The following is a 19,051-nucleotide window of genomic DNA, read 5'->3' on the forward strand; positions in this document are numbered from 1 at the left end:
ATTGAACTGAAGACTTCTTTGTATGCTTTTTATTTATTTGTTTGAATTCTTCATGTGAGGCACAATCTTAAGGATTTCTGACTCCCTGTGTGCTCCCCCTGTTCCTGGTTGCCATCCTGGGGAAAAGGCATTTTTCACATTTCAAAATGAAATAGAAATAAAACCAGTTTGTTTCTTATTCGTTATAATATGCCCCAATTTTATGCTTAGGAGTTGAAGGGAAGAGATTTTTACTTCTTCCATTCTTTTCTGTACATAAGCTGTTTGTTGCCTTTTAGTAACACCCGATTTGAGTTATATTTGTTTTAAGCATAGAAGATTGGAAGTTATTTTGGCTCTCACTATTTTCTCTGTAATTTCTACTCAGAATAATTCTGACAGTTCTTAGGAACTATTCATTTTACAGTGACAAATGAAAGCTTTCAGTGTACCTTTGATTATAGGAATAAATATTTCCAGTAAGGCTTTGCAGTGAGTGGGAAGTTCCTCCCCTGCATATATTTTTTTCCCCTGCATATTTTGATGGTGGATATTAGGAGAGTCTCTGAAATATCTGCTTTGTGTTCCAGTATCTACACATTGACCAAGGTCACAACCTAGAAAATGTCCAAGCCACGTTTAAGACCCTGTGATCCCTCTTACTGCATACTTCTCTTTCCTCTTTTCCCCTCAAACCTAACTTTAAGCACCTTCATTTTTGACATTGTCATGAATGGAGTTTAGCAACATAGTACAGCATACTACACATCTCCTTTCTGTGCCAATGTAGGTATTAGTAAGTCATACATATTTTTAGACATTGCTTTCTTGCACTGGGTTTTCATTTCTCGACCAGAGGTATACATTTTTCCTTCCCGTGTGTACTTTAGAACTTGTGTTTGGTTCAGTAACTTATATCAGTAATGCTGTGAAAGAAGCTTTGATATTTTTATTCAGTTTTTTGTTCCTATACAGTGATCTTTTAGGCCCATTCTGTGCATTCCCATTTCTTTCTTTTTTTCTTTTTTTTTTTTCCCTTTCTCTTTTTAATTTTATTTTGGCCAAGCCACACAGCTTACAGGATCTCAGTTCCCTGGCCAGGGACTGAACCCAGGCCATGCGCCGAGTCCTAACCACTAGACCACCAGGGAACTGCCGGTGCATTCCCATTTCTTATCGTTGCAAAGGATATTCAGCCAGAAGGAATAGTTTATTTACAAACATTTTTCCTTTTTCTTCCCTATCATTTTCTCTTCCCCATTCCTTCTCTTAGATTTGTTGGGATCTTTAGAATTATGGCCTTGCAGGTATTTCATTCTGTCTTAAATTATGTTACTACTCATTTTAGGCTAGTGTGGGGTATTTCTCCAAAACTGAAGATTTTCCTTATATGTCTGATATATCAAGGTGTAATAATCTTCATTTATATCTTTTAAATGATGAAAAATACAATTCCTCTTTGTGAACTCAAAGTTTTATATATATTCAAATAACCTTCAGTTTCTTGCTTTTGGGCCTTTACAATTTCTAGAACTTGTTTTCCTCTGTACTTTTTTTGAGAGCATGTTATCTTAAGCTAACAAATGCATGAAATAGTGATGTATTTTTTTCCTTTGTAGAAAGCAAAGTCAGACTTAAGTAACCCACAGTGGGGTAAAGCAATATATCATTAAATCATTTCCCACACTCTTTTTCTATAGTCTGTTTCTTGAGATCTCATATTTGTTGCATAAAGACGTTGTTCTAGTCTAACATTCTTTTTTGGGTTATTAACCTTCTTTTTCAACTGTCTCGTAATTCGTTACGTCCCCAAAGACTTGTAGCAGACATTTATTCTTCAGTGTTTATTTCCTTATATATTTTTTCTATATTATTCATTTATATTTTTTTAAGCAGCATATTCCCATATATCAAAGTGTAAAACTGTCAAATAGTTGTCAGCTTCCAGGTTTTTTCTGTGATGTGGTGATGCACATCCAATTTCTCTATCCTGGGCAACTCACCTTGGGCTTTCTTTTTTTAAAACCAACTTTTCACCAACATTGGTTGTTAAATATTTCAAGAAAACCTTAATGTTACCTTCAGTAGATCGTGATTATTTTTAATATTTTAACTAAATATTAAGAATATTTTTTAATATTTTGCAAACTTTGGCAAAAATTTTGTATTAGGAAACAGAGGTAAGGATATTACAGCAATGTGTGGATTTTGTTGTATCATAAAAAGGCATAGTCATCACTTTGAACAGAGAATGTGATTTGACTATGATGTAACCACACCCCCATCACAGATTAAAAACTAGTAATGGGTTCCACAACTGATAATGTATGTGAAAACTATAAAAACATAATGTGCTATTTCTCTGGTCAAAGTTTTCTCAGTAAATACCAATGTTTAAAACTGACAAGTTAATTTTGCTAATTGTTAAAATTAGGAGCCTGGGAAACGATCTGCAGTAGTAGGTCTCTATCATGGAAATTTGGCCCTTTTGGTGTATCTTATCTAGACACATTTGGAAATATGTTTTAGGAAATCATACAGCCTTTAAAATGCTGAAGCAAGGGAAAAATACATAGTCACGTTCCTATAGGTAACACTTTCATGGCTTATTAGTGTTCTGGTTTTTCATGCAAGAATAAAGTCTGAACTATCTGTTTAATTTACAGCATTTGGCCTTGGCTAATTTCTCTTCTGAATAGTTTCCATCCCCATGAAGAGGATCTTTCAAGTACTAATGGTAAGGGCTACCTTAACCTTGTGTCACTGACATTGTTCTCCATCACTAATAGTGGGCTTAACGCCAGAGAAAAACAGGGTTTTGTTCTTAAGTGTTTGACTTTAAATGTAGTAACTCAGAAGTGACTTTGAGCTCTATATTGATTAAGTGGGTGGAAATAGAGGTAATGTTCTTCCAGTTCTCTCAGCAGCTTATTCTCCTGTTTAGCTACATTTGCATAGGAGTCCAGAGAGTGTAGTACCTTCAGATTCTTTCCATCTTCCTTTCCTCCTCACTCTTAGTAGTTTTTTTTAAGGAACTAATGTGAACAACATTATTCTTTCAAAGTAATACTTGCTTATCATAGAACATTTGGGACATACAAACATAAGTCACCCTTAATTCTCTCATACAGAGATACTTTCTGTACTATTCACATGATAGTGTATTTTCTTTGTGGCTTTTACTTATGTGTACGTACACACAACCTGCATGTGATTGATATCAGATACAACTTTGTACCTGCTTTATAATTTAACACTACATTGTTAGCCTTTTCCTTTGTCATTTAAACATTTTGGAACATGATTTTTACAGGCTGCTTAATATTCCGTCCTGTGGCTCTGCCATAATTTATTTTATCGTTGTCCATTTGCTTAAAAAATTTCCCCATTATAAATAATCCTGCACTGAACAATCCGTAGTTGACTCCTTTCTGATTATTTTTCTTCCATTACATCAGTGCCCCTCAAGCATCATATTTGCAAATGAATCACCTGGGATCTTGTTAAAATGCAGTTTATGACTCAGTAGGTTTAGGATAATGCCCAAGATTCTGTATTTCTTACAAGCTCCCAAGTGTTGGTATTCAATACTTTGAGTTAACAAGGAGATAACCTAAACATTGTGATTAATGGATCCGAGGCTTTGAATCTTTAAGGCTGCTAGGGGGAAAAAAAGTACATTGTACCCATCCTCCTCAGCAATGAGTAGTAGGTGAGTATTAGGACAATGTCTAGGGCCCAAAGGAACATGCAGGGGTTTGACAGGTAAGTTATTCTATCAAGATTACTATAAAGAAGAGCAGAGAACTATGAGCATTATAGTTTCTTTCTGTCTAAAAAATACTCTTTTTTTTTTTTAATTTAAGAAGTAATATCCTGCTGAATGACAATATTTTAATTAAGGTATTTACAAATCTTGTTTTCTGCCCTTCTGTAGCTACACCACTTCCAGAGGAGTTCGAGTTACAAGGATTCTTGGCTTTGAGACCTTCTTTCAGGTAGATGGCTTTTATCACTGTTTACCTAGCATATTAAAAAGCTTCCTAATCAACCTAATCAAGTCCATTCTACTCTGCTTCAGCAATTATATTTTTAAAGTACAGGCTTGATGATGTCCCATTACTAATACAAAAACTTCAATTTACCCATCCCCAGTTGTTATAATATCTTTTTAAGCTTAATGTCCAAATGCTTAGTTTTTCAGTCATATTTCCTGCCACTTTCACCTTCCTCCCCTCCAGTACTTACACATATCATACATACACTATGTCCTGTACTTGAATAGCTCTGTATATTTATTCCTCCAAAACTTTGTTCATGCTATGCCTAGAACATTCCCACTTCCTCGTTTGCCCTTCCCTTACCAACCTGTTAGCACTTAACCATACCTGTTCAAGGTCCAGCTCAGGTATCACTTAACTCTGTGAAACCTTTTCAAAGCTTATCGGAAGAAACTAACCCTTCTTTATTATGCTTCTCTTATTCTTTGTTTAGCTTTTATTTCTTCAGATTAAATCATAATTATTTGTTCCTTAAGGTAGGGACTATTTCTCATTTATCTTTGTATCCTTAGTATCTGACCTACTGCCTAGCAATTCTTAGATGCTGCTTCTTTTTTTTTTAAAGATAGCTTAATGAGAAATCTGAAAAATCCTTATTTTTTAGGTTGACTTACCTTTCTAACGTCAGTTAGTTCTTTGCTCTATGTACTTTATGATATGTATACATTTTTTCTGATTTAGATTGGGCCACCTGAAAGTGTATAGATTACTACTATTTGTTAGAATAGGCATTTCAGAGACCCTTAGCATTGCCATGGTCATTTGAAGTAAGTTACTTATAATGCAAGGTTAGTGTTAATGAAAACTTTATTCTTAGGATAAAAGAATCTTTCCCAATAAAAGATGGTGATTTATTTGAGCTCCTCTGTGAGAAAGTGAAATATAAGTAAAAATATCATATTAATATAGTGAATTTTGCATATTGTCTTTTCTACTTTGCTTCATTGTATTTACAGTCTTTGGGAGCGTAAATAAATTCAAACAAATGCAGTTGCTTACATTAAATAGCTAACCTGTATGGAAAAATCTGAAGCCATTGCAGTTCATTAGGTTTAATTTTCTATAATTTGCTTATATCAATTTTAGGAACTTGGATTTTTCCAAAGGCCACCAGGGTATTACAGGAGACAAAGAGGGTCAGCAAAGACAAATACGACAGCAGCGCTTGATCTCTATAGGCAAATGGATTGCAGATAATCAGCCAAGGTATTCCTCATCGGATACACACACAGCCCCCACATGAGTTTTAGACTTGGTATAATGCTATTGATTGTAAACTCTTAAGTCAAAATGTTGGTAACACAGCATCAAACTATGACCCTAGTGATCATACGTATCTCTTTATTTAACCTCTGTTCTCTCATTACACTGCCTATTTTAGAGGAGTTTGCCTTGTCGCCACTGTTTTTCATGAGCTTTTTCTCCAATTTATAAACATCTATATAAATCTAACTAAATTGTATGTTCACAGTTATGGTGAGTTGTATTGACAGGGGCATGGTGGTCAGTTTCAGTCAAGACAGACCAAGATGGTGCTAGTTAAATATAAAGCAGGTATGGTAGTTGGTGTAATAGACAGGGCATAGGTTTTAGAGTCAGATAGATTTGAATTCAGTGTCTAGTTCTGCCACTTCCCCAAGTGTGTGTCCTTAGGATCACTGTGGTTGATTATAACCTTTCCAAAGTCAGTAACTGTTTCATATTCATTTTTGTATTCAGGTTCATATTATACTGTAAGCCACTCACATGGTTGCATATTTGAATAAACATAATACCTCTGAGCTTCAGTTTTCATACCTATAAAACAGGAATTATAGCTACTTCAAGGGCCTAGTCTAGTGTCTTGTGCTTAAAACATGCTGAGTAAATGTAGCTGTACTTATTAGAGAATGTTAAAAGGGCATGGGAACGTGTGGTGGTGATGTTCAGTGGGATAATGAGAATCTGAGTTTACATAACTGCTTTTTATGTTACCTGAATCCACACCGTTATACCCTGCTCTTTCCCACATTTTAAGGCTGTGGGACCCATACACAGTTCAGTTGTTATTGTCTTTTAGATTTGTGTTTTTCATATGTGGATTTATTTTTACTTTTTTAGGCTGATTCAGTGTGAAAATGAGGTAGGGAAATTGTTGTTTATCACAGAAATCCCAGAGTTAATACTGGAAGACCCCAGTGAAGCCAAAGAGAACCTCATTCTGCAAGAAACAACCATCATAGAGTCACTGGCTGTGGATGGGAACCCAGGACTGAAATCAGTGCTGTCTACAGGCCGAAATCTAAGCAACAACTGTGACACAGGAGAGAAACCAGTGGTCACCTTCAAAGAGAACATTAAGCCACGAGAAGTGAACAGAGACCAAGGAAGAAGTTTTCCTCCCAAAGAGGTGAGAAGGGACTATAGCAAAGGAATAACTGTAACTAAGAATGATGGAAAGAAGGACAACAACAAGAGGAAAACAGAAACCAAGAAATGCACCTTAGAAAAGTTACAGGAAACAGGAAAGCAGAATGTGGCAGTGCAGGTAAGCTGTATTTGAACTATAAAGCAGGTAGAGGAAGGCTCACACAAAAGGCAAGATTTTTCATTTTGTTCCTAAAGCCTTGAGAATTGACTATTCTGGAAGCTTCAATGCATTCTTAGAAGGCTGCATAGTAAGGTCATGTAAAGAACTATGGTAGATGGGTACTCCACCGACTCTCAGGAATTGTAATGTGAGTGAAAAAAATCTCAACCTGATTTTTGTCAGTTCTCTCCAGTTTAAGTGGCTGGGAATAACCAGTTGCAGAGCTATCAATTTCACAAAGACTTACATTTTCTTTGGAAGGTATAATTGTGATTTATTAATGCTATAGTGGAAAATTTGGGTTCTTTTATAGATCCCATAGAACCAAGTATATTAAGGCTTACACGGTGGTTTTCTGTTTTTTGTTTTTCAGATTCACTATACAAAATAAAATATATTCTTGGGGAAAGATGAGGCTATTTTCCTTGACATTTATATTGGCCCCAGCTAGTAGCATTATATAACCTCAGTGTTATCCTGGCTCATGGGAATTTGTAAAGCAAGAACCCAAGTCTCTTGCTGGGAAAGGATAAACACTGCTCAGTTATTTGTGACTTTTCTTTTAAACACACACACACACACACACACACACACACACACACACACACACACACACACACACACACACACACACACACACCTTTCCAGGGAGATACAGATGATTTCATATAAACAAAAGGGTCTTTACTCTGTGCTGGTTTTATTAACACCGCTAATGTTTGTAGCCATTTGATTATTAACACATTTTGGCAAATGTATTTATTTACAGTAGGCATGAGGAATCTTACAGTTTTGAAGTCTGCTTGCAAATAAACATTACCTTCAGTGCATTTCCCTTACAGTTTTTTGCAGGGAAAGGGAGAAATAAGAACACAGTAGTTCTGTTTTAAGGTTAATAATAGGGGAAGAAACAGAGAAAAACATGGTAGAAATTGAGGAAAGGCACAGAGAAAGTGAGAGGTGTTGGGGAAGGGCAAGGAAGAAAACGAAAGAATTATAAGGCCGCAGGACCAGTGTTTTAGGGATAAAGAGTTCAGCATTTCCTGCCTGCTCCGGCTCTATCCTCTGAAACTGCCTCCCCAAAAGGTCCAGATGGAAAATAAAATCTCTTTTCTGGTCTCATCCTTTTTAAATCTGACTATTGATGATTAAAGAAAACCTGACAGTAGTCAATGTATCACCGCCCTCTGTACCTCATCCTGAGTTTTCTATAAATGCTACCTATTTTTACTCACTTTACTCATCTTTACATTACTTGAGCAGTGCATATGGCATCTACTTCTCTCCAGCTCCATGTGTAGGATCTCAGGCCTGTTTCTTACTGCTGAAAGTATCCTTATTTATTCTGGGGGTGGTAGGGTTGCAGGGTAGAGGGTGGATGCCTGACTGATACCCTTAAAGCTGCCCAGATGAAGTTAAACTGAGGGCCAAAAGTGTCTTATCTGTGGATTAGTGGTCATTATTCATTCATAATTCATGTACATTAAGAGAATACAGGGCCATGGGGCCCATAACAGTGGCTTAAGATCATAGGCAGCTTTTTAAACCTGTTGGCATCAGGTGTCTCGTTTGTAAAACAAATGAATTCTCAGGTCTTTTCTATATTTCGTACTTTTATGATATTGTGAAAGCAAAATAATTAGACAAGTAAAACTAAGCCCTTATAACTTTTTTTGGCAATTAAATAATTTGACTTTCCCATTTTTAATTTAGGTGAAGTGAAATAACTGCAGCATATACTTTTTGGGGGGGGGGACATAGTAGGAGTTTAAATACTTTCTGAGAGTAGGTGCTGCTTTCTGACATGTTTGCGTTTCAGATTATTATAGATAGTTTTGCTTCTGCTTGGTCATAGGTAAAATCCCAGACAGAATTAAGAAGGACTCCAGTGTCTGAAGCCAGGAAAACACCTGTAACTCAAGCTCCAAGTCAAGCAAGTAACTCCCAGTTCATCCCCATTCATCACCCTGGAGCCTTTCCTCCTCTTCCCAGCCGGCCAGGTAAAAATATATGTTTTGTAGTTTCTTCTGCTGAATTCCATCTGTGTAGGAGTTTCTAATAACCCACTGAGAAATTTTAGACTCTTGAGTGACATTACTAAACCATAATGTTAAAAGGTATAAGGGAGTTAGTTCTCTTTTCCCTAATGTTTATGAAATTGTTTTTTGAGCCATTTCTCTGTAGTTTATGTACAAGTGTATGCTTGTTATTATGAAGGAATTCCTGTCACTAACCATGACATCTAAGAAACTGCCTTTAGGATTCTCCAGTTACCTCCGTGGATAGAAGTAGCAGCCAATAGTCTATATTTAATTCTTGAAATCAGGTTAAAGATTGACACTTGATCAGTCTTACTTGACGGTTGATCCCTGTCTTTTATAATTTATTAGAAGACCTCTTCTCCACCCCAGCCCAAAATGACTATACTATTTTTTTGTCTTTCTTTTGCTAAGTTTCCTTAGAACTAAAGCTATGTTCTTCTGTTTTGAAGGGTTCCCGCCCCCAACCTATGTTATCCCCCCTCCTGTGGCATTTTCTATGGGCTCAGGTTACACCTTCCCAGCTGGTGTTTCTGTCCCGGGAACCTTTCTTCAGCCTACAGCTCACTCTCCAGCAGGAAACCAGGTGCAAGCTGGGAAACAGTCCCACATTCCTTACAGCCAGCAACGGCCCTCTGGACCAGGGCCGATGAACCAGGGACCTCAACAACCACAGCCACCTTCCCAGCAACCCCTTACATCTTTACCAGCTCAGCCAACAGCACAGTCTACAAGCCAGTTGCAGGTTCAGGCTCTAGCTCAGCAGCAACAATCCCCTACAAAAGCTGTGCCGGCTTTGGGGAAAAGCCCTCCTCACCACTCTGGATTCCAGCAGGTAATTTACAGTTGTGTGTACTATCCAGCTGAAGTAAGGAGAGGGGAAGGTTGAAATTATTCTGTGTTTGGCTAATTAAAAATACTAGTTAGGCATTCAGCTACTTCTTGCTTAGACTTGTAATGATTATGGGAACACGTAAGTCTTCTCTTTGCTGTTTAGGAAAGTTCAGGTGTTCTCCCTTTTACTTTTGTAAAAGACAATAGATCTTAACTACCATTCTTTGCTGCTACTACTTATGAGCTTTATAGAAAAGGATTTTCTGTAAATAATTTCCTCTATTTGAACCTAAACTACAGAAGGGAAATAGTATCGTAATCTTGATGAGGTGTTAATGATACCAGTCTTAAATAATTTGTCATCCCACAGCACTTGAAGCAGAAGGAGAAATGTGTGCACGCCCACCCACACTCACACCCTCATTTGTTAAACCTCTTAAATAATGGAACTGAAAGAGAACATGAGTTCAGTGCCCTTAATCTGTTCCCAGAAAGCTCTGTGTATTGAAAAACTTAAAGAGTAAACAAAACTGCATTGTCTAGAGTTTTGTTGGTGGTAAAATCTCTCAGATTCATTCTGTGATTCCTGAGTACTGAGTGTAAGTAACATTGCATTTTATCCTCATCTTGGTGACAGGCATCTCTTTTTTAGTATCAACAGGCAGATGCCTCCAAACAGCTGTGGAATCCCCCTCAGGTTCAAGGCCCATTAGGGAAAATCATGCCTGTGAAACAGCCCTACTACCTTCAAACCCAAGACCCCATAAAACTGTTTGAGCCGTCATTGCAACCTCCTGTAATGCAGCAGCAGCCTCTAGAGAAAAAAATGAAGCCTTTTCCCATGGAGCCATATAACCATAATTCCTCAGAAGTCAAGATCCCAGAATTCTACTGGGATTCTTCCTACAGCATGGCTGATAGCAGAGCTGTAATGGCACAGCAAGCCAACATGGACCGCAGGGGCAAACGGTCACCGGGAGTCTTCCGTCCAGAGCAGGATCCTGTGCCCAGGATGCCATTTGAGGTGTGTGTCCTTTCCTATCACCAGGCACTTCAGAGTTAGGTCTGGGGATGCATGTCCTTTAAATTTCTCAAGTAGGTGTTTATAAAGGTCACTCTGCTTCATTAGTGCCGCAGAATGCTGCCGAGTAAATGGGTGCAGCTTTTGGTCTCCTCTTTACAGTTGCACAGTATGCTTGATTTGGGGGAGCTGAAGAATTCTGTTCCTGATTTTGACCTTTGATGGTCTGGCAGAGAAATCATGTGCAGAAATCTCTAACACAGCATGTTAGAGAATTCTGAGACAAAGCTCCTCTCAGTTGGGCTGAATCATCTAAGTTTAAAAATAGGTTTATTGCGTATTTAAACAAATTGTTTTCTGAGAGGAACAAAGCCAGTTATCTTTGATGGTGGAGTCCCCTGTACTTGCGCTTTTTATTCTTGAGAAACGGGTATGTTTTTGTAACTTTTAAAAAAGCTGTTTCTCTGTTTGTTAGCACAAGATAGGCTAATCACTTTGCTCCGTTGCATTGTTTTACTCACTTCCCACATTAACCTTTTATGTTCTGCTCTGTCACTACTTTTGCTTCTTTCTGTTGTTTCGATCTTTCTCTACCATTGTTCTTGTGTCACTTTGCTTTGGTGTTTCAGAGCCTTTTCCTCTTTGCATAATACTGTCTCACTATTCCTTACTTCTTCCTCCTTGACTTTAGTTGCCTTCACCCCCGCAATCATGCCACTACTCCTTTGTGCTTTTGTCATCCCTTATTGCATCTCACTGTGATCCTTTCTGTCACTAGGACCCCAAGGGCTCCCCTCTACTTCCTCCGGACCTGTTAAAGAGTCTGGCTGCCTTGGAGGAAGAGGAAGAGCTGATTTTTTCTAACCCTCCTGATCTTTACCCAGCTCTGCTGGGGCCTCTCGCCTCTCTTCCTGGACGAAGCCTCTTTGTATGTATTTTTACATAATTCTTCTTGCTCTAACCTCAACTTCTTTTCTGAGATTTTGCAGTACTTGGCATAGGTGGTTTCTTCTTTCTAGGGCTTTCCTTTTTTATAGAATTTTAAAACTTATTTCCTGATTGCCCAAACTAACCTTCAAATGGTAGTAGAACATAGCAAAACATGTCTGATTCCATAGTTTCCCCAAATCTTATAGTTATAGCTTTGTTACATGTTATCCAGAAAGCATCCTGCAGGGCTGGTCACACACAGAATGTGATGCTGGCCAGTTAACTTACTTTTCAGGTATCACTTCCACCTGGACCCAGGAGTTTTAGGTGTCATTTAATCTTGTTTAGGAGCAGTGAGATTTTTCCTCATGTATTCAAAATATGAAATGAAATAATGTTCTAGATGTTTTACTGAATAAAAAAATTCTAGATTGATTGTACCGAACAGTATGTGGTTCTTTTCTGTTTGGTTAACTAAGAGCCCTGATCTAAATTCAGAGCCAGATTCATAAGCAGAATGAGTGCAGATGAAAAGGCCTCTATTTATAAACATAGTTGGAGTACCATAAGTGAGTGAACACAGTGATAAATAACTAGAATGACATAAAATAAAGTCTAAGAATTGATTAGTGGTATCTTTTAAAAATAACCTTCTGTAACCCAGTGTGCATTTCAAAGATTGCTATTGTTTAGATAGTTTACTAAGGTGGGGGGACTGTAAGAAAGATGTGTGCTATGAGGTCTTTCCCCCACTCCCTTCATGCCATCTTAATAAAACAGAAAACAATTCTTGAGTTCCACTTTCTCGCTGTTTCTTTCCCATAAACGCGGGGCAAGAAGACATTCGTAAGATTAAAGTGCATTGATTTTAGTATTAGGAGAACTGAAAGCTGCTTAATGGCTCTCGTGACACACTGCCATCCCTGGCACTTGAAGTTCCCTTAAGAATTTTCCTGAGTGAGTGGCCACAGAGACCTCTCACTTCCCCCACTAAAATTAGCAGAAATAAAAGATCCCCAAGACACTTGAACAGGCGTAGTGCAATGGCAGTGCCTAGAGGTTGTTGAATGTCCAGATACTAAACTGTTGCCTCTGTGTGTTTGCCTTTCTTGCTGCTTTTTTTTTGCTGGGGTGGCTTGAGGGACAGGCAGGGGAGCACGTCTCTGTACACTAGTTTCCTAATCTCTTAGTTCCTGTTGTGCTTGCCCCTTCCGTCGGAAATGAAGCTGATGGTGGAACAAGCAGAGGGGGGCCTTTTAGTGGATTTTTTTTCATGTTTAAAAAAACCTTACGGTAGCCCTTCTTATATTTAACATCGTTAATGATGTGTGTGAAAGTGCCTTGCATGTAGCAGGTGTTTAATAAATGCTTTGTTGACCAACAGTTCAGTGACAGTGAGCATCAGAGATTCAGCTTTTTTTCCCCTAATAACTTTCTTAGGGCCAATACATGTAAGCTTGACTTCAGCAACTATTTTAATATGTACCACAAATAGAGTTGTTAGGAACCATGCTAACAAAACCAGTTGTCAAATGGATATAAAGGCTTTTTAAAAGTCATGAATGTCAGTGTTTTAAAATTTTAGGGAGAAAACAGTGCCAGATCAGTTCCCCTTCTTGTTTTGAGAGTATTTCAAATGCAACTGTTGACAAAGGGATTCCTGAGGTTCTTGCCTAGTGAACGCTCCAAACTGCCAGTTTCCAGGGTCCCTGCCAGGATCTCTGCGCTAGATTAGAGGTGCTGATCAGGAGGGCTCTGTCTCTCCTGTGACAACTGGCACTTATCTGGTGTCATGGTATTCACGGATTTGAATTTATATCTTCTAAGCTTTAAATTGTACAAGATAGGTGAGTACAAGTATGCTTAAACTGTGGTCTTTTGGTTGCATGGTATCTTAATGTTAAGAAAATGGAAGGCATAATTTAACTACCTTTTTTTCCGGGACTGTGAAGAAATCCTTATTGGAGAAGCCCTCAGAGCTCATGTCACATTCATCCTCTTTCCTGTCGCTCACCGGATTCTCTCTCAATCAGGTGCGTAAACAGTGAAGCATCCTGCTTTGTGCTTTTATTGTGGGCTAGTATTTTCTTTCCCGTTCTATTTCAATATGTCTGTTTTTCTCTTTCTTTCTCTTCCATATATTGGTGTTTTCCAGGTATTTGATTTTATTCCCCACCCCCCTTTGATTAGGGTACACTAGAGACTTGTATAAGTTTGAATTGTTTAACTTCTCATTAATGTTAAAGTCTCTGGGGCTCTGTTGTTCAGCAAGTAAATTATTCATACTTTCTAACCCAGGTGGTTTACATAGAGCAAAATAAAGGGTGAGGGAAAACAAAAGGCAAATGAATTAAACGGGAAAGCTGAAAGAAACAGAAGTAAGCCTTCAAAAGTTTGTCTTGCAAAGAAAGGCTTAAGATAAGCATCCATGAGCATGAACACTGCATTTTCTTAAATCTCTTTCTTTGGCGTGAGTTTGTTAACTTGGTGGTCATTGTCTTTCAGGAAAGATACCCAAATAACAGTGTGTTCAACGAGGTATATGGGAAAAACCTGACAACCAGCTCTAAGGCAGAACTTAATCCCTCAATGGCCCCCCAGGAAACATCATTGTACTCCCTTTTTGAAGGGACTCCATGGTCTCCATCACTTCCTGCCAGTTCAGGTATTGACTAGTCTTTAAATTATAGACCTTGCATTTCCCGTACGCTCAAGTTGATTAAGAGATAGTATGATTGTGTCTTGGTGGTTTTTGTTTGTATTTTGTTGTTGTTTGTTTGTTTTTAAAGTAACTTCTGAAGGAAAATAGGAAAAAAAGCCTGATGCACTGGTTCATATGATAAATGACACTAAAAAGCTGTTTTACATCCTCAGTAATGAGCAGAATTGTAAGGGAGAAAAATACGAGTTTTAACTTAAGGTTTGCAGCTGTTTTTTAGTTTTATTTGTAGATATTCGTTCTTTGCAGGAAAAGTTGCACTTTTAAAAATACAGAGTTAATAGTAATTTTTAAGGTTAGGCAATTCTGTTCTGATAGAGAAGAGCAGTTATACTTATCTGAAAGAGGCACACCAAAAGAATGCATTTATTTGACAAAACTGTGTACTGTTTTAGTTGTAAGGCAAGGAATGTGCCTTAGGCATGCACAGCAGGACAGACCAGTGCATTTGGCAGGATCCCTTTTGGGGCCTTTATTTGCCTCTCCTGAAACCCTGTGACTATTGTTAACAGAATTTAAGTGATCAGACCTACAGGAAACTTTCATTCTTGGCATGTTTGTGAAACATCTTTGTTCAATGCCCTGCGTTGCTGTCATTTCATAGATCATTCAACACCAGCCAGCCAGTCTCCTCATTCCTCCAACCCAAGCAGCCTGCCAAGCTCGCCTCCGACACACAACCACAATTCTGTCCCATTCTCCAATTTTGGACCCATTGGGACTCCAGATAACAGGGATAGGAGAACGGCAGATCGGTGGAAAACTGATAAGCCAGGTGAGATCCAGACTTCATTGCTTAGTGAAAGTGAAAGAACTTACTCTACCCTTCGCTAGCTTTTGGCATTTGGCAATGATAGAACAAGATCTTGAATTATTCTTATCTCTTCATTCCTAGCCATGGGTGGGTTTGGCATTGATTATCTCTCAGCAACATCATCCTCTGAGAGCAGTTGGCATCAGGCCAGCACTTCAAGTGGCTCCTGGACAGGCCATGGCCCATCCATGGAGGATTCTTCTGCTGTCCTCATGGAAAGCCTAAAGGTGAGTGGATCAGGAGCAAGAACCGCAAGAGATGTCTCTGCTTTCATTCACATAAATGGCTAATCTTATTCCTAAGGCCCTTAGGATTGATTCATAGCACATATCTAGCAAAGTCCTAGAAGCATGGTCTGCCTTATAAGATTCTTGAATAGGACTTTTTTTTTTTAATTTGTGAATTCACTAGTGATAAAGCAGTATTCTCAGGGGGACAGACATGAAGGTCTTAGTTGGATTCTAAGATTAAGAAAATTCGGACTCACCTTGGAATATTTCATTTAAGCCTTTTCTAAACAAGTCAAAGAAGGGCATCTAATTTCAGAAATGTTTTGTTTGCCTGAAACCTTTCTGGTAAATGCTCTGGTCTCACATGGAGCTGAGTTTTAGCAAAAAGACTTTATATAAAACATACTTTCACCTTTTCTGGTTTAAAATGATCTTAATGGGAACTAACCTGTCTTGAAGACCTGGTCTTACAGCAACTTTTTCTAATAGCTGGGGTTTTTTAGGGTTTGGGAATCTTGGGGCATACATGCCTTTATGTTTGGCTGGGATTGAAAAACAAATCCCTTAAAGACAACCAGGCATTTGACCTCTGCTGACAAGCTCTGGGCTGTTTTTCAGTCTATCTGGTCCAGTTCCATGATGCATCCTGGACCCTCCGCTTTGGAGCAGCTGTTAATGCAGCAGAAGCAGAAACAGCAGCGGGGACAAGGCACCATGAACCCTCCACACTGAGGCCAGAGTGGCAACCCTGGGAATGAAGGCTCCATAAACCATGGCATGTTGGGTTTGCAGGACTGGCCCACACAGTCCCCTGCAGGTGGCAGCCCTCTTTTCTGTTTCTCGCTGTTGAGAGGGTGTAAGTGTTCCACCAGCCCGCTGAGTGTGCACGAAATGTCTGCAGTGCAGCGAAAAGAAAAAACCATCAGGAACTCTCCGTCCCCCCGGGGCCTTCCGGAGGGAGAGAGGAACTGCTGTTCGTCTCACTCAGTTACCTGATATCACCGCCTTTCACCTTCTCCATCGTGCATGTCCCCAGCCACATGGGAAGTGAAAGCTGAGAAGGGAAGGCAGATGGGAGAAGCCAATGGGAACATCTCAGTCCTTTTTTTCCTCTTTGGGGAGTAAAATAGGAATCCATTAATGATTGCTTTGCTGACTGAGAATGTAGTTGAAATTATTCCTGAACATCTTTTATTATTGTTATTACTCTCAGTAGTAAGATATCACATTGAATTCTTCCATACACGGATGTGCTTCTTCTAGACAGTGTGTAGCAAAGAAAGCCCCGTGCACTGCTCCTGTGAGAGGTTGGTGGTGACAGGATGGGGAAACTGACCTCTTCAGCCAGCGGAAATGTTCCATAAGGGAGAGGACAAGGCCTCAACTTTCACTCAGAAGGTTCTGGTGGGCCCTCCTCTGGCCTGGAGACTCCAGCAGGAAATGCCCTTCACTCTGTAGGTGCTTGAGCCCCAATCGAGGATGCAGCGTGGGTGGTGGTGCTGGGCTGGACTTGCAGACAAACTGCTGTAGGATTTTAAATTAACGTTTTTGATTCCTGTACATTTTACGGTAGCAGAGCAGGCAGTCCCACAGAAGGCAGGCTAGTCCATTCATGGCCTGACGCATTTTAATAGGTAGAAGCTTTCAGTGTGGTTACTTTTTGTTTGGTTGGTTTTTGTGCCCCCACCCTACTTACCACCCACCTCCTCCTGTCCCTACCTCCACCCCTTTTCTACCCTGTGCTGTGTGCTAGTAATCGTTATTATTCCTAACATGCACAACATCTCGCCAAGAAGCAACAGCATGGGGTCCAGCAGCTGGGGCCCAAAAGACAGTCTGGAGAAGAAGGAAGCAGCAGCAGCGGCGTCTGCATAGCCCACCGAGGGGCCAGGCCCCTGCCCGGCTGCAGTCTCCCAGCCTCCACTTTCAGAGTGAAATTCAAGGCAACGCGGACACGTGTGCGTCACGCAGAGAAGAAAACACAAGGAAGTCCATTCTGGAAAAGGCGAAAGGACGGAAGATAAACTTTTATTTGATATTTATTAGAAGGAAAGAGGACTGAAAATTTTCTTGTGTAGAAACAGAAGGACGGCATTACTGATAGTCATTTCCTGGAAAAGTAATATTTTAAGGGGAAATTATGGAAACAATCTAAATGTCCAATTGCTGTGCTAGCAGTAGGGTTTATTTTCTGGGAGAGCTCTCCTTTGTGTGTGTGTGTGTGTGAGTGTGCGTGTGTGCGCGCACATGCCCGTCTGCTCCCCCAGAGGGGAGGGGTGATGCGTGTGAGTGTGTGGAGCTAGCGTGGGACTTAAGAGCTGGAAAACAGCTGCAGAGCAAAGCACATCCAGGAGCCCCGGTCGTCACTGGAGTCTGGGCAACCCCAGCAATGAAAAGGGGTGAGATTCAAGCTCATTGCTCTTCCGAGACAGTGGTTGGAGTCCTGTATGCTTACATTATTGCTCTTTTAGTTTGACATGGTGTTTGGGGTTTTTTCTGTTTTGTTTTATTTTTTTTGAAAGGTCCCAAAGGGTGAAGTCCCCCACCCAATGGCAATATGAAACCTTTTGTGCTTCTCTCCAGCCCCTTCCCCGTGTCCACCTTTCTTCCCTTCCCTCTGTCCCAAGCCTCCTTCCCTGCTGCCTTTACCCACTCTGTGTGTTTGAGCTCTGCATTCAGGCAGCTGCAACATTCCAGTGTTTGAACTGTCACGGATTCTTGCGCCCTTGACAAGCTCACCAGGTTCACCGTCTCGGTCCCACGTAGTGCCCACGTCCCATCTACAGCCCCATTTCTGCATGAGAATTTGGTGTTTGGAATGTTTTCTGACTCTTGGGGCGGGGTTCCTCGCCTTATCATCCTCAGTGTGGAGTAACGAGGAGGGAGAGGAGAATCTACATCAGAAACTGGTTTTGTGTAGTAAACTTTCTTTTGTGTTTACTTTTTTGTTTTTGTTTTTTGTTTTGGTCTGTCTGTGCAAGACCTGCAGCTGCTGAATTCAGCTTTGCCTTTAATTAAACCATGTTCTCTCCAACCAGATCTGTGTATAGATTGTTTCTTTTTTATCCTAAAAGAAAATCCAACTTAAAAAACAAAAACTTGAACTACTTACAAGTCATCTAGGGGAAAGCAAAGAAGGTCAAAAATCAAAATATGCTTCAGGGTTATTTTTGCTTTTAGTAATGTTCCTAACCAATATGCAGGATTATGGAAACGGATGGGTAGAAAGAAACTGTCAATTCTTTTAACAGCTCAGCATTTTTATCCTTATTGTCACCCTTAATAAAGCAACTCAGAGATAGTTTATCCTTTGGCCCAGTAAACTCACTAAGTGTGATGAGCAGCAACAGTAATTGGTGCTCTTTGCTTTGGTGTTGTCTTTCTTCAAGTTGTGTCTCATATTTCCAGTGGTAGCCTGCTGGGCCTTTGCGTGTGCCAGAAGCCAGCACCACAGCTCACCAGTGTGTGTGTGCATGCCCAGCAGCTGCCCTTTCACCTTGATGTTGATTCAGTCTACACTTCAGTTCCTGACTGTGCTTTTCACACACACCTACACACTTGAAAAATTGTTAACAAAGCCACATGTATTCTACAAAAGGAAGTGGGGGGATTAAGGCCAGGTCTTTAGTATTTATGGAAAACTCTCACCCAAGTTAACCCTGAAAAACTGGGCCATTTGGTTAAATGATAACCAGAATAAACCGATAGCATTCTATCATGTATATTACTAGAATACTTATTATAAAATGTTACCTAGTAGGGTAGTACTAACCAGCTGGCTTCCTGAACACAGCTGCTTTTCATTTCTTATTTATTAGTGGCACACATTCATTATTGAACTCTTAAGAAATGTTC

At 39.7% G+C, this 19,051-nt stretch overlaps 1 protein-coding gene across 5 annotated transcripts in view; it reads left to right on the forward strand.

The window, feature by feature from the left end:
* The window catches only part of SMG7 (SMG7 nonsense mediated mRNA decay factor), a 68,048-nt gene extending 49,813 nt beyond the window's left edge, over positions 1 to 18,235 (forward strand). The window contains exons 11-23 of one of the 5 annotated variants that reach the window (XM_065887445.1): positions 2,646 to 2,716; positions 3,917 to 3,977; positions 5,127 to 5,246; positions 6,141 to 6,567; positions 8,465 to 8,609; positions 9,101 to 9,483; positions 10,135 to 10,506; positions 11,282 to 11,431; positions 13,386 to 13,466; positions 13,939 to 14,098; positions 14,757 to 14,927; positions 15,048 to 15,193; positions 15,815 to 15,928. In XM_065887445.1, coding sequence (XP_065743517.1) covers positions 2,646 to 2,716; positions 3,917 to 3,977; positions 5,127 to 5,246; positions 6,141 to 6,567; positions 8,465 to 8,609; positions 9,101 to 9,483; positions 10,135 to 10,506; positions 11,282 to 11,431; positions 13,386 to 13,466; positions 13,939 to 14,098; positions 14,757 to 14,927; positions 15,048 to 15,193; positions 15,815 to 15,928 — 2,401 coding nt within the window. Of the gene's footprint in view, positions 1 to 2,645; positions 2,717 to 3,916; positions 3,978 to 5,126; positions 5,247 to 6,140; positions 6,568 to 8,464; positions 8,610 to 9,100; positions 9,484 to 10,134; positions 10,507 to 11,281; positions 11,432 to 13,385; positions 13,467 to 13,938; positions 14,099 to 14,756; positions 14,928 to 15,047; positions 15,194 to 15,814 lie in introns of all 5 variants that reach the window. The other 4 variants (XM_065887452.1, XM_065887470.1, XM_065887462.1 and 1 more) reach the window with 4 other exon arrangements.
* Positions 18,236 to 19,051: the final 816 nt, after the last annotated feature.

This window comes from Phocoena phocoena, chromosome 1 (genome assembly GCF_963924675.1).
Source record: "Phocoena phocoena chromosome 1, mPhoPho1.1, whole genome shotgun sequence".
In the NCBI taxonomy this organism is placed as follows: Eukaryota; Metazoa; Chordata; class Mammalia; order Artiodactyla; family Phocoenidae; genus Phocoena; species Phocoena phocoena.